General features: G+C 44.9%; 1 protein-coding gene across 1 annotated transcript in view; it reads left to right on the forward strand.

Moving 5' to 3' along the window:
- The window catches only part of LOC143172104 (protein patched homolog 1-like), a 98574-nt gene that overhangs the window by 66728 nt on the left and 16674 nt on the right, over nt 1-15172 (forward strand). The window contains exons 20-22 of the mRNA XM_076361359.1: nt 4184-4326; nt 7313-7412; nt 9585-9839. Coding sequence (XP_076217474.1) covers nt 4184-4326; nt 7313-7412; nt 9585-9839 — 498 coding nt within the window. The remainder of the gene's footprint in view (nt 1-4183; nt 4327-7312; nt 7413-9584; nt 9840-15172) is intronic.

Raw genomic sequence — 15172 nt, forward strand, 5'->3', positions numbered from 1 at the left:
CCACCCCCCAGCCAACTCCCCCTGGTTTATATACTGAGCATGACGTCACATGGTATGGAATAGCCCTTTGGCCAGTTTGGGTCAGCTGTCCTGGCTGTGCCCCCTCCCAGCTTCTCGCTGGCAGGGCATGGGAAGCTGAAAAGTCCTTGACCAGTGTAAGCACTACTTAGCAACAACTAAAACATCGGTGTGTTATCAACATTATTCTCATCCTAAATCCAAAACACAGCACTATACTAGCTACTGGGAAGAAAATTAACTCTATCCCAGCCGAAACCAAGACAGCCACTGAAAAGCTGTGAAAAGCAGAGCAAGAAAATAGGGACCAAGAGCTAAGTAAGGATTTAACACTTCTGGTTTTTTCCCCCAAATGAGGAAAAAAAAAGGAGTTAAAATAATTAAATCGGTTTTCAATCACAAGCCCCAAAAAGCTTTAGAGGTAAAAAACTCAATTTATTCCTCCCCTTCAAAGCATTCCCCATAAAATTAATGGATTTTTTTCAAGAAAATAAACAGCTTTAGTCTTCCCCAAACATCTGAAATATCTCATCTGTTCCGAACAGCACTACATCCTGTAACTTTCTATTGCTAGCCTAAGGAGAGATAATGATTTAAGTTTCAAATCGCACAAATTCTGGGATGAACCAGCAGAATATTATTTCACAGGAACATATTAAATGTCCTGTTAAGTCAGCTTTGACCTATATGAATCTGTGATAGCCACTGCAACTGCCCCTGGCAAAACAGAGTGCTTGGCCCAGGGACTCCTCCAATCTGGGAGCTTGCTGGGCAGATCTCTGAATACAGCGCCGCATCCCCAAAGCACAGGGGACACCCCACAACGCAACGCTGCACTAGGCAAGGTGGAGCTTTCCCATCTCTCTCACTCGGCCCATCTCCCAGAGGGATTCAGTCCTCACTATGGACTTCAAATTCTTTTGATGAATTTTATTTGAAAAAGGACAATTCTTGAAGTAACTGGCAATTTTACACTTTCACTGTCATTGCTGTGTGATGTTTTAGATGATAGCCTGATTCAGCGATCAGAGCACAGGGAAACAACTGAAAGTTCACTTTCCTAAGGTTTAGGGTCTTGACTATACTTTTCGCCTGGCCTATATCCCTCGAGATCATGAATTCCACCAGGGCATGATCACTGCAGCCCAGGCTGCCACCAATCTTGACCTCTCCAATAAGTTCCTCTGCGTTGGTGAGCAACAGGCCCAGTAATGCATCTCCTCTGTTTGGGCTTTCTATCACCTGGATTAGAAAGTTATCCTCGATGCACTCCAAGAGTCTCCTAGACTGCTCGCAGCTTGCTGTGCCACTTTTCCAGCGGATGTCAGGGTGGTTGAAGTCCCCCAGCAGGATCAGAGCCTGCGAGCATGATGCTTCCTGTAGTTGAAGCAAGAACGCTTCATCAACATCCTCCCCTTGATCAGGCGGCCTGTAGTAAACACCAGCCACGAGGTTTCCTTTGTTGGCTTGGTCTCTAATTTTCACCCATAGGCTCTCAACCTGTGTACTGCTGCTTTTCAAAGACAGCTTTGTGCAATCAATCCATTTTTTTTTTTACATAGAGGGCACCCCCCCGCCCCTCCTTCCTTGCCTGTCCCTCCTGAATAGTTTATAGCTATCGATTGCAGCGCTCCAATCATGTGATTCATCCCACCAAGTTTCAGTGATAGCGATCAGATCATAGCTTTCCAGCTGCACAGTGGCTTCCAGCTCCTCCTGTTTGTTACCCATGCTGCGTGCATTGGTATAGTGACACTTCGGTTGGACTGTCGACTGTCTCACCTTTTTGGCAGAACCTTTTTGGAGGGTTGGGGGGCATTCCTCACTACTCCAGTAGGTGCGCTCATCCCCCCTGTTGCTTGTGAGTACACAAGTGTCACGGCTTTGGACCTCACCCCCCAAGTTCCTTAGTTTAAAGTGCGATTCACTAAGTCAGCCAATCTGCCAGCGAAGATTCTCCTTCCTCTTCTAGACAGGTGGATCCCATCTCTCCCCAATAGGCTGTATTCATCGAAGAACGTCCCGTGATCTTAGAAGCCAAAGCCCTGGCGACGACACCGGCCACGAAGCCAGGTGTTGATCTGCATGATGCGTCGACTTCTGCCCGCACCCCTATCCCTGACTTGCAAGATAGAGGAGGAGATCACTTGTGCCCCCAGGGCTCTGAAGTCCTGCTTGATCTTGCCCAGGCTATGCTTTACCGTGTCATTGGTGCCCACGTGGAAAAGAAGTAGGGGATAGTAGTCTGCGCTTTCAACCAGTTGTGGCAGTCTCTCTGTGACAACCTGGATCTTGGCTCCTGGCAAGCAGCAAACTTCCCTTGACTGTATATCAGGCCGGCAGATGGGTGTGCCTCGGTGCCTCTCAGCAGGGAGTCGCCTACTACTAGCACTTGCCGCTTCCTTTTGCAGTTTTTAGTGTGTGCAACTGGTGCGGTTTCTCCCTGCGAGTCTTGTTCATTGGCTTCACCCACTGCCAAGACTTCGTATCTGTTGCTGGTTGGTACATACGAGGAAATGGGGGGGAAGTGATATCCTGTTGCCACGAGTCACCAGAGACCATGGCGCCTCCTTCTCCAAGGTGCTGTCTGTTTGCTGTGGACGCTCTGTCTGGTAGTTCTTGGAGGTCAGTGCCACGGGGCCCTAGTGTTTCTTCTTGCAAAGTCTCAAATAATACTCTATCTATTTCTTGTTCCCCCTCCCTAATACAGCGTAACCTGCTGACTTCCTCCTGCAGCTCCTCCACCTGCTGCCCGAGCGACTCCACCAGAGCACACCTTGCACAGGTGGAGCTTGTACCCTCCTCCACCCAGGAGTGTGGGGTACAGACTTTACAGCCCTCCACCTGGACAGCAGCTTCCCTGATAGGAAGCTCTGTCTGGGTGGCTGCCTCCACTCATCCCAGGCTAGCCTGGCTAGGTAGATGGTTCCTGGCTGCTGCAGAGTGCAGCCCTCGCCGGGTGTCTGCCACCATGCTTCCGACGACCCCAAAGAACTGCCTAATAAGCCCTTCTAATTCCCTGGAGGCCTCAAGCTGCTGGGTAGGTTTGCACAGCCAACAGCTAGCTGGGGTGACTGTCGGGGCTGCAGCCGAAGCCTGCGGGTGAGCAGAGCAGGCAGCAGCCTGACAACTGGTAGAGTGCGCCGCCCTTCTCATGCGCCCTTCCACGCAAACTTCCGCACTGCTCCTCTCAGACGACGCTCCCTGTTTGCACGCCCTGTTTGCGGTGCTCCTGGTTGCTGGAGCTCCCTAGGGGCTGGTTATATGCGGCTTCCCAAGGTTTGAACTGGCCGCGGGGACAGCCGGCACCACCCGGCATCTACATGTTGTAGATGAGGTACAGAGTTGGGCATATATAGTGCTGCTAGCTAGTATGCTATATAGTTGCACGTAGTATAGTGCTGCTAGGTTTGAAGTAGAAAAAGTTGCAAAAACATTCATCTTGAGAGAAATAGGAATGTAAAAAAAGCAGCACACAACTTAGTAGTGTTACTTTATACTGGTCCTGTTGAATACACTGGCAACTTTCCATCAGTTGAGTGCTTACTGTGTATAATATCTGATAGTGTGGATCCTCAGACCTGTGAGGAGAAATGCACTGTATCAGTGGACACTTCTGTGTAAAGTGACAGAAAGACTTGATCCACTAGTAAATGCTACCGTGGATGTGACTGTGTGCGTGAGCAAAAGTTGCAAGTCCTTGGTCTGTTCCAAGTGTATTCAGGAAAACCTGAATCAGTATTGGCTAGTTTTACAGCAAACTTCCCATGACAGTCATGGAAGCTATGCCCTCGTGAGAGTGACAAGAATAGCCCTATAATTTTTACACCTGAAGTGCTTTTACCATAAAATGAATTCTTTGCGTGTGGAAACAAGCAAACCAAGAAACAAATGAAAAGCCTACTGGTGCAGGCAGGCATTGTTTCCAAAATTTTTACTACGGCTCTGACTCTGTAATCAATGCTTACTCTGGTCATGTGACTTCAGCAGCAGCTATATGGTATGACTGCAGGATCAGACCTTGTCTTGAAGTCTAGCCAGCTATAGAGATACTTTAATGGGCTGTAAATGGAAGTAATTAACTGGTGAAGAACTGCATACTAAGAGAGGCTGTTTGAAAGGCTGTACGTGTCTCTCTAATGAAATGGATTTCATTGTTTTACAGGCATTTTTAACTGCCGTAGGAGACAAGAACCATAGGGCTGTCCTTGCATTGGAACATATGTTTGCACCAGCGTTGGATGGAGCTGTGTCCACTCTGTTTGGAGTGTTAATGCTCGTAGGATCGGAGTTTGATTTTATTGTCAGGTAAAGCATTTGTGTGTCTTGACTTTTTTTTTAAATAAAAATAAGTATGCTTTTAATATTTAGACATTTCAGTGTATCTGTCATTTTATTACTATGTATGGTGTGTCAAGCATGCTTACGTCATGGTCCTGTTTTCCCTATGTTTTATTAACTCCTTGTCACATGCTAGACATAGTAGTATTTTCATTGCTGGTATTAAAATCTGTTCCAGGAAAATCTGACTCCCAGCATGAAAGGAAACAAAAATGGCCCTCTTTAGCAAAGTTTGCTAATTCTGGAATTAAGTCAGTTTGAAGCAGCTAGTATTGTCCAATATTAGCTGGATTTTACCTTTAACCTTCCAGATATAGGTCCTCCAGATTTTTCATATGCACAATGATTTGCCTGGAAAGGACACATGGAGCTACAAACATGCTGCAATTATGCTGCAACTGATGCTCTCTGGGCCTTCTCCTGCTATCTTTATAGGAGGTTTACAGCAATTTATAAATGGGTGAGGAAAAAAGCCCTGTTGGGAGCTAGGGAACCATAAGTATGAACACAGAACTTCATATTAAAATTTTGTAAAGCAAAGTCCGAAGGCTCTTCTGTTTAGAACTACAGGCATAGTTTCTTGTGGATTTAATTAAGAATGTGAATTCGTCAAGTATGAGAGGAGAGCAAGTTTTTCTTTTGAGGGGAATTTGAGAAGTACAATGAAACAGATCCTAATCCATTCCAAACAACCTGTGGAGCTCTGCAAAATCGCTAATCTTAGAAGTAACACAGGTTCTTTGTGGCAAACTGCAGCACACAAAAAAAATTAAATCCTAGCCCTAAAACAGAACTGAGGTAGAACTGGGCCAAATAAAATGCTCTGAAAGATGACTTAACTGCTTAGGTAAACATAAACTGGATAGGTGATCAGACTTAGCTGACATCCATTTGACAACAACAACAACAAAATGTCGGAGGCAGAAACTGAGAGAATGATTGCTAAATCTCATCAGGATTTTTTGTTTATGTATGTAAGAGATTTGCAGAAAGCAGGGAGTAGGAGGTATACACTTAGGTCTAAATACATTAAACCTACATGGGGATTATTACTATACAGATATTGCATGCCCTGAAATAGAACTTGTATTTTTTCAGGTCAGTATATTTTATTTTATTTTATTGGTGGTGAAGAAATAAGGTAGAATTATTCTTTTAGGACCTGATCTTGTAAGGGATGGAACACACTGACATATAGGTTGCTCATAGATTTAGCCTAAATTTACAGGGGTATATTTGCTGTGCTACTTTCCTACTTAACAGACAAAAGATTTGGCAAGCATATTTTTGTATCATAGCAAATGGAAGACTGTAGCAGCCCTTCATTCAAAATTTGGAGTGGATATTCTCTTAGTATATAAAATGAGCATTTCAACTTTTCAGCCTCTTTTATTTTACTTTTTTGCCCATCAGTTTCTTGTTTTCTAGCACAATCTGACTTTAGTTCACCTTGTTTAAAAAATAAAAATAAAATAAAATAAAATAAACTATCAGAGCCTGAGCATTGTTATAGTGGGTGAAGATGACCCCAAACTTCCAGAAAGGGATAGATTAGTCCAACAGTGTGGAATATTAAGTAAATTAACAGGCACTGTATACACCAAGTGGTCAGAGCTATAATCTTCTTGTTTATCCTAATGTTAGATGGATGAGATGCAAATGTTTTAATGCTTGTTGTTGATCTCTGTCTCAGTATAAAGTTCTGGTGGTTTATCTTAGTGGAGTAGATTAGTTCACCGATTTTGCTAATGCAGATCAGGAATTCCAAAATGTTTACAGTAGCAGGATATTTGTAGTTTTACAGGAGTCTGATATATTTGATCAGATGTAGAAACATGGAGGCAGTAAAGTTTGTTGCCAGCAGAGCCATTAGTAGCAAACTCGCCCTCAGTTCTTCTCCTACCCCTTCTCCTCCGGGAATTTACCCAAGACTGAGTTCTGGAAATCATTAGTTATAATGCAGCCTTAAATTTAGTCTGAGCTCCAGCTGTGCTGAATACCAACTAGCAAGGCTTTCCTTTTACTGACAGGTTTACCTTGGTATTCATGAAGGATCCCAGCCCTTAGCCCTCAGTGCTGGGAAAGGACAAACCCTTGTGCACTTTCCTCTTCTTCCATAGTACTTCAGCCTTTATGTTTGAATTGCCTGATGCAAAACAACAGTATTCAGAGGTGTTAAATTGTTCAACGAAAGATTAGCCTGCAATGCAATTCTGCTATTGTGGAGTGCTATTACTCAGTAGGATGCTGAAGCTTACTATAGAATGGGCAGCATTTTCTTTGCAGAAAGACGGTTCCTGTGTTGTAAAAAGGCTGCCATTTGAGCTATTTGGTAAAACTGGAACTCACAGAATTCTAGGTGGAGAGTTGTGATTAATGAACGGCAGGGGAAAGCCTTACCTTACGCTGGAGATTTAATTCGAGATACCACTGTAAGATGCAAAAGTATTTCACACTGGATTAGCTGCTGGGAGAAGTGGGTTTCTTTCCCTTCTAGGATAAATTGACTTCTACACCCTTCACCTCATTTGTTTGCTTCTGCTGAGTTTTCGCTAATGGGGGCCCCTTTTCATTGTATTTGTGCTTTCAATCCATTCAGCCATTCACTACACATTCCATATTTTTGTATTTGTGTAACACATTCATAAATAACATTACGTGCTGCCAGATTCTGGGAAATTAACAAATTTAATTTTCTGTCTTTCTTTCTTTTATCAACTAATACTTTGGGTTGTGTGATGTACGTTCTCTAATCCAAAGGGTAAAAAACAAAATCAAAAAAACTTTATATAAAGAAAGTGATATAATTATTTAGTACAATATTAGTAATATTTGAGATTTAATTTAGTATATGTATTTTTTAATATATTTAGCAGTAGTATGTAATCCCTTATTTCTAACATTATTTGTGCCTCTTCTCTTCCCCCTCCCACCCCCTTAAACCCTACTTCAGGTATTTTTTTGCTGTTTTGGCAATCTTAACCATTTTGGGAGTTCTCAATGGATTGGTGCTGCTTCCTGTTCTTCTTTCACTGTTTGGACCATACCCTGAGGTCAGTAAAACTAATGGTGAACAGAAGAAATGATAATATTCTCTCTCCCCCTGCAACCAACCCCCTTCTCTAGAAACTTTATTTTTAAAATTCTCTTGGATTTTTTAAATTTTTACTTTAAGTTTCTTGCTCTAGTTTTAATTTAAATCTTTATTAAATGTTATGTTTGTTATTTATTTGATATTCTTCTACTTTCTTAAACTTTTAAAGTATGTTTTTTAATAAGTATTGTTTTAGAGGCTGCAATCAACAAGCTAGATACAAATGTAGGTATTAGGTAAGCTTTTAAAAGCAGAATGTCATATGCAAATATAAAACCAGGCTTTTCCCCAAGACTTTGCAAAAGACAGTTCCTTTTGTACACACACCTTCTCCTTTCCCACCCCACTGCCTCTGTTGCTTTCCTCAAAATATTTAACTCATCAGACCACCAAGGAGGCCTGTGTGAACCAACATTACACCAGTGGTGGTCCACAGACCACACCCTGATAACCATGGTCAGAAGTTTGCCGAAAGGTGCCCCCCACCCCCCAGTCCAGTCATCCCTCCCTGTGGTACCCTCTTGGCTCAAGCAAAGATCTTGGTGGGTGGAAGGCTCCACCTGGATGTTGAGGTCTTTACAGTATAAAGCCCAAGTCCAGCAAAAAAGGAATCACAGCTATCAAATTTCTATTTGATTATTCATTACCTACACTTCAGTTAACACAATTATTGTGCTATATATGGATATCTTTATCATGCATTAGTAGAATCAGTAATTCTATGCTGCATGTTTATATATATGTGTGTGTGTGTGTGCGCATGTGTATAAAAATCAAACACAAGGTACATATACAGTGCTAGTAATATTTGAGATGTATTTATTTTGTGTCTTAGTATTTGTGGTGGATTTACTTTGGCTAACAGCAAAATGCTCACTCAGCTGCTCACTCACTCCCCCTCCTCAGCGGGACAAGGGATAAAAAAGCTCATGGGTCGAGATAAAGACAGGAAGATTGCTTACCAATTACTGTTTTGGGCAAAACAGACTCAACTTGGGAAAAATTAATTTAATTTATTGCCAATTAAAATAGATTCAGGTAGTGAGAAACAAAAACAAACATTAAAACTACACCTTTCCTCCCCCCTTTCCCATGCCCAACTTCACTCCTTCACTCCACTCCCACCCAAGTGGCACAGGGGAAGATGGGAGATGGGGATTACTGTCAGTATATAGTGGTTTCTCTCTGCTGCTTCTCCCCTCTCACACTTTTCCCCTGCTCCGGTGTGGACTTTCCCACAGGCTGCAGTCCTTCAGGAAAAAAATAACTGCTCCAGCATAGGTCTTCCACAGGCTGCAATGAATATCTGTTCTGGTGCCATGGAGCAACTCCTCTTCCTTCTCTGACCTTAGTGTTCCCTCTGCTGTTTTCCTCTCTCTGTCTGGCAATTTCTGCCCTTTCTTAGATATATTTTCACAGAGGCGCCACCAGCTCCACTGATTGGCTTGGCTGTGGCCTGCAGTGGGGCTGTTGTGGAGCCGGCTGGAATTGGCTCTGTCCAGCACAGGGCAGCCCCTCACCTCTTCCCACAGAGGCCACCCCTGAAGACCCCCCTTCTGCTACCAAAACCTTGCCACATACACCCAATACAGTATTAATAAAACAGTTTTGACAGAAGTGCATAATCTCTCATATTCCTAACAGTATACATGGCCTGTCCCTTATTCAAACAATATATATGTATGTATGTGCATATATTGCAATTATGTGTCCATCTCTCTTTGCAACTAGACACTGAACCATACTATACATACACATTTGAGATGATTTATGAAATCACGCTTAATGTATGCTGAGGGGGGAGGCTAGTCCAGGAATTATTTGTATATTTATAAGTGTAAGTGTGCATGTTCATGTACGTATATGCACTTGCTGAGACAATGATACATAGAGGAATATGTATAATCCTATTTGCATACATCTCCAGAGATGGAGATCATGTCTCTCTTTCTTTCATGCATTTTTTCAGTGTAATACAGGTGTTGATCAGAAAACTAGTGCCAAGGTTCTCATGGCATGGAAAGGTGTATTTGGCTAAAGAATATTTCTATCAAGTGCTAATAATAATAAGGGTAATGCTAATTGAATGATACTGAATGCTTGTAATTATAATTATCATTGTCATTATCAGGTTTCTCCAGCCAGTGGACGAAACAGATTACCTACTCCATCTTTTGAGCCACCCCCCAGCATCGTGAGATTTGCGCTGCCACCCGGGCACACAAATAATGGGTCAGATTCCTCTGATTCTGAGTACAGCTGTCAAACTGCAGTGTCAGGCATTAGTGAAGAGCTCCATCAGTATGAGGCTACTCGAGGCTCTGGGGCACCAGTCTATCAAGTAATAGTGGAAGCCACTGAGAATCCTGTCTTTGCAAGATCCACTGTAAGTAGCTCACATATTGATTGGAGGGAGGGCAAGAATATTTTTTGTTTGGTTGGGGTTTTTTTTATTTCAATCTATTTCTGTGGGAAGGCTGTAATATTTTTTTCATGTTTCTGGCTGATTATGCTTTGTGACTGTGCCAAAAATTGGAGCACTTGTAGACAGGACATGAAAGCTTTCCTTTAGAATCAAGTTGGGGGGTAAAATTATGGTACCAAAGCTGAGGTCTTCAGCACGTGTAATTGCTGTTATATCATATTAGCACCAGCCACAAAAGAGAACTCTCAGTCTATTCAATGACTGTTCTGGGTGACCTCCAGGAAAGAAAGTGGGGAGAGATTTAAAAGATCCAAACCTCTTCCACACAGCTCCATGTGGGTCACCATCTCATATACCTCTTCTATGGACAGCTCACTTGAGAGAAAGATTGATAGAGCCCAGAAAAAAAGAAGTTTCAGGGTTGTATCAAATCTTGGGTCTGTTCCATCTTGCTACTGGGTTGGCATAACTGCGATTTCAAAGGAAAGTGAAAAAGCTCCGTCTCCTCTCCCCATGATGCTGCATGCTGAGCTGCAATGTGGATCTCTTTTTGTTCATGAGAGGCCTAAAAATAGGTACAAGCACAGCCACATTTGAAGTTGGTCACGGTTTATTGACTGATGTGGTCGCTGTGCTTCACGCATTTTAAAGAAATCCAGAAAAAGATTCCTACAGTCTGTACAAACTACCCCACTAACATCCTGTGTATGTACCCTGGGTGGAGCCTTTTCCAAATGCCTGCAGTTCTGCTTGTTGAATCAGTTAAGATCAAGTGCTTCCTATCCATCCCTTTGAAAAGATGGAGCAGTATGTAGGAAGTCGAGGTTGAGTGTTTATGGGTAAGGATGAGGGAGAAGGCCAATGAGGCAGATATCCTGCTGGGAGTCTGTTATAGACCACCCAACCAGGATGAAGAGGCGGATGAAGCATTCTACAAGCGGCTGGCAGAAGTCTCACAATCGCTAGCCCTTGTTCTCGCGGGGGACTTGAACTTCCCGGACGTCTGCTGGAAATGCAACACGGCAGAGAGGAAGCAGTCTAGGAGGTTCCTGGAGTGTGTGGAAGACAACTTCCTGACACAGCTGGTAAGTGAGCCTACCAGGGGAGGTGCCTCGCTCGACCTGCTGTTTACAAACAGAGAAGGACTGGTGGGAGATGTGGTGGTCGGAGGCCGTCTTGGGCTTAGTGACCATGAAATGGTAGAATTCTCGATTCTTGGTGAAGTAAGGAGGGGGGCCAGCAAAACCACAACCATGGACTTCCGGAGGGCGGACTTTGGCCTGTTCAGGGCACTGGTTGAGAGGGTCCCTTGGGAGACAGTCCTGAAGGGCGAAGGGGTCCAGGAAGGCTGGACGATCTTCAAGAAGGAAGTCTTAAAGGCGCAGGAGCAGGCTGTCCCCATACGCCGTAAGAAGAACAGGCGGGGAAGACGACCGGCCTGGCTGAACGGGGAGCTCTTGCTGGGACTCAGGAAAAAAAGGAGAGTTTACCACTTGTGGAAGAAGGGGCAGGCGACTCAAGAAGAGTACAGGGATCTTGTTAGGTCGTGCAGAGAGGAAATGAGAAAGGCAAAAGCCCAGCTAGAACGCAATCTGGCCGCTGTCGTTAAAGACAACAAAAACTGTTTTTACAAATATATTAATGATAAGAAGAGAGCCAAGGAGAATCTCCATCCTTTATTGGATGCGGGGGGGAACATTGTCACTGAGGATGAGGAAAAGGCTGAGGTACTCAATGCCTTCTTTGCCTCAGTCTTTAACAGGCAGAGCAGTTATCCCCAGGGTATTCAGCCCCCTGAGCTGGAAGACAGGGATGGCGAGCAGGATAAACCCCCCATAATCCAAGAGGAAGCAGTTAACAACCTGCTATGCCACCTGGATGCTCACAAGTCTATGGGGCCGGATGGGATCCACCCGAGAGTGCTGAGGGAGCTGGCGGAGGAGCTCGCCAAGCCACTCTCCATCATTTATCAGCAGTCCTGGTTAACGGGGGAGGTCCCGGACGACTGGAGGCTTGCCAATGTGACGCCCATCTACAAGAAGGGCCGGAAGGAGAATCCAGGGAACTACAGGCCTGTCAGCCTGTCGTGGTTTAACCTCAGTTGGCAACTGAGCACCACGCACCCGCTCACTCACTCCCCCCCACACACCGGTGGGATGGGGGAGAGAATTGGAAGAGCACAAGTGAGAAAAAAAACTTGTGGGTTGAGATAAAAACAGTTTAATAATTGAAATAAAATAATAATAATAATAATAATATGATAATAATAATAATACACAAAGCAAGTGATGCACAGTACAATTGCTCACCACCCGCCGACCGATGCCCAGCCAGTCCCCGAGCAGCGGCCCCCCCGGCCAGCTTTCCCCAGTTTATGTACTGAGCATGACGTCACATGGTATGGAATGTCCCTTTGGCCAGTTTGGCTGTGCCCCCTCCCAGCTTCTTGGGCACCTCCAGCCTTCTCAGTCGGTAGAGCATGGGAAGCTGAAAAGTCCTTGGCTAGTGTAAGCATTACCTAGCAACAACTAAAACATCGGTGCGTTATCAACTTTGTTCTCATCCTAAATCCAAAACACTGTACCAGCTACTAGAAAGGAAATTAACTCTGTCCCAGCCAAAACCAGGACAATATCCACCCCTTATTCTGTACCATCTGCGTCATGCTCAAGTCTCATATCTTCCAGTACATTTTCATTAATCACCGCCCCCCTTTTTTTTTTTAATATATATACACACACACACACACACACAGAGAGATATCATTCCCTTCGTCTGTGGGCCATCCCTCTAAAACGTTCGGTGAGTTCATTTAGTCCATGACTTCGGGCTCCATTTGTCCTAATAATCTTCCAGGGCAGGAAAGATGGAGATGGTATGTGGTGTTGGATTGTTTCATGTTGAAGTCAGTTCTGGTACCATCATCACTGTGCTTTGCTTGGTTTCACTGAAGTTATTCTTCATTAGTCTGGGTGATTCTTATTGTAATAACATTAGTATGGCATATAATATTATTACTATATCTGTGTATTATAAGTATAACTATTATAACTATAATTAGTACTTAACATCACATAATTCAGATCATTGGCTATTCTCACCCAAAATCAAATCCCCTTGAGGTACACATCGGACTGTCCCATCCTTCCGCATTATCCACCAAGTGCACCCAGGTCCTTGAGCAAAAGCAATCCCACGGATGGGTCTGCCTCTGCCCGAGGCAGGAATAACCCAGACTGTCTTCCCCAGCATATTTTTTATGTGCACTACAGGGACTTTATTCCCATCTACAGTACGTAAAAGTTCTGACTGGGCAGGGCCTGCTCGATTGGCAGATCCCCTCGTGTTGACTAACCAGGTGGCCTTTGCTAAATGCGTATCCCAATGTCTGAACGTCCCGCCACCCATTGCTCTCAGTGTAGTCTTTAACAGTCCATTGTATCGTTCAATTTTCCCAGAGGCTGGTGCATGACAGGGGATGTGATACACCCACTCAATGCCGTGCTCTTTGGCCCAGGTGTCTACGAGGTTGTTTCGGAAATGAGTCCCGTTGTCTGACTCAATTCTTTCTGGGGTGCCATGTCGCCATAGGACTTGCTTTTCAAGGCCCAGAATAGTGTTCCGGGCGGTGGCATGGGGCACGGGATATGTTTCCAGCCATCCGGGGGTTGCCTCCACCATTGTAAGCACATGGCGCTTGCCTTGGCGGGTTTGTGGGAGTGTGATATAATCGATCTGCCAGGCCTCCCCATAGTTATATTTCAACCATTGTCCTCCATACCAAAGAGGCTTTAACTGCTTGGCTTGCTTGATGGCAGCGCATATTTCACATTCATGGATGACCTGCGCAATAGTATCCATGGTCAAGTCCACCCCTCGATCACGAGCCCACCTGTATGTTGCATCTCTTCCTTGGTGACCTGAGGTGTCATGGGCCCACCGAGCTAGAAATAACTCACCCTTATGTTGCCAGTCCAGCTCCACCTGAGCCACTTCAATCTTAGCAGCCTGATCTACCTGCTGGTTGTTTTGATGTTCTTCAGTGGCCCGACTCTTGGGTACGTGAGCATCTACGTGACAGACTTTTACAACCGGGTTCTCCACCCGGGCAGCAATATCTTGCCACAATGCGGCAGCCCAGATGGGTTTGCCTCTGCGCTGCCAGTTGCTCCGCTTCCATTGCTGCAACCACCCCCACAGGGCATTTGCCACCATCCCTGAGTCAGTGTAGAGACAGAGCACTGGCCACTTTTCTCGGTCAGCAATGTCTAAAGCCAGCTGGATGGCCTTGACTTCTGCAAATTGGCTCGATTCACCTTCTCCTTCAGCCGTTTCTACAACTTGTCGCACAGGACTCCATACAGCAGCTTTCCACCTCCGATGCTTTCCCACAAGACGACAGGACCCATCAGTGAACAGGGCATATGGCTTCTCATTTTCTAGTAGTTTATTATACATTGCGGCCTTCTCAGCATGCGTCACCTCCTCCTCTGGCGATATTCCAAAATCTTTGCCCTCTGGCCGTTCCATGATCACTTCCAGGATTCCTGGGCGACTGGGGTTTCCTATTCGAGCCCGTTGTGTGATCAGTGCGACCCACTTACTCCACGTAGCATCAGTGGCATGATATGTACAGGGGACCCTCCCTCTGAACATCCAGCCTAGCACTGGCAGTCGGGGTGCCAGGAGGAGCTGTGCTTCAGTGCCGATCACTTCCGAAGCAGCTCGAACCCCTTCATAGGCTGCCAATACCTCTTTTTCAGTTGGAGTATAGCGGGCCTCGGATCCTCTGTATCCCCGACTCCAAAACCCTAGGGGTCGACCTCGAGTCTCCCCTGGTGCTTTCTGCCAGAGGCTCCAGGTAGGGCCATTCTCCCCGGCTGCGGTGTAGAGCACATTTTTTACATCTTGCCCTGCCCGGACTGGCCCCAGGGCTACTGCGTGAACTATCTCCTCTTTAATTTGTTCAAAAGCTTGTCGTTGCTCAGGGCCCCATTTGAAATCGTTCTTCTTTCGGGTCACTTGATAGAGAGGGTTTACGATCAGACTGTAATTTGGAATACGCATTCTCCAAAAACCCACGACGCCTAAGAAAGCTTGTGTTTCCTTTTTGCTAGTTGGTGGAGACATGGCTGTTATTTTGTTGATCACATCCATTGGGATCTGACGACGTCCATCTTGCCATTTTATTCCTAAAAACTGGATCTCCTGTGCAGGTCCCTTGACCTTACTTTGTTTTATGGCAAAACCGGCCTTCAGCAGGATTTGGACTATTTCCTTCCCTTTTTCAAAAA

Source organism: Aptenodytes patagonicus, chromosome W (assembly GCF_965638725.1).
Source record: "Aptenodytes patagonicus chromosome W, bAptPat1.pri.cur, whole genome shotgun sequence".
Taxonomy (NCBI): Eukaryota; Metazoa; Chordata; class Aves; order Sphenisciformes; family Spheniscidae; genus Aptenodytes; species Aptenodytes patagonicus.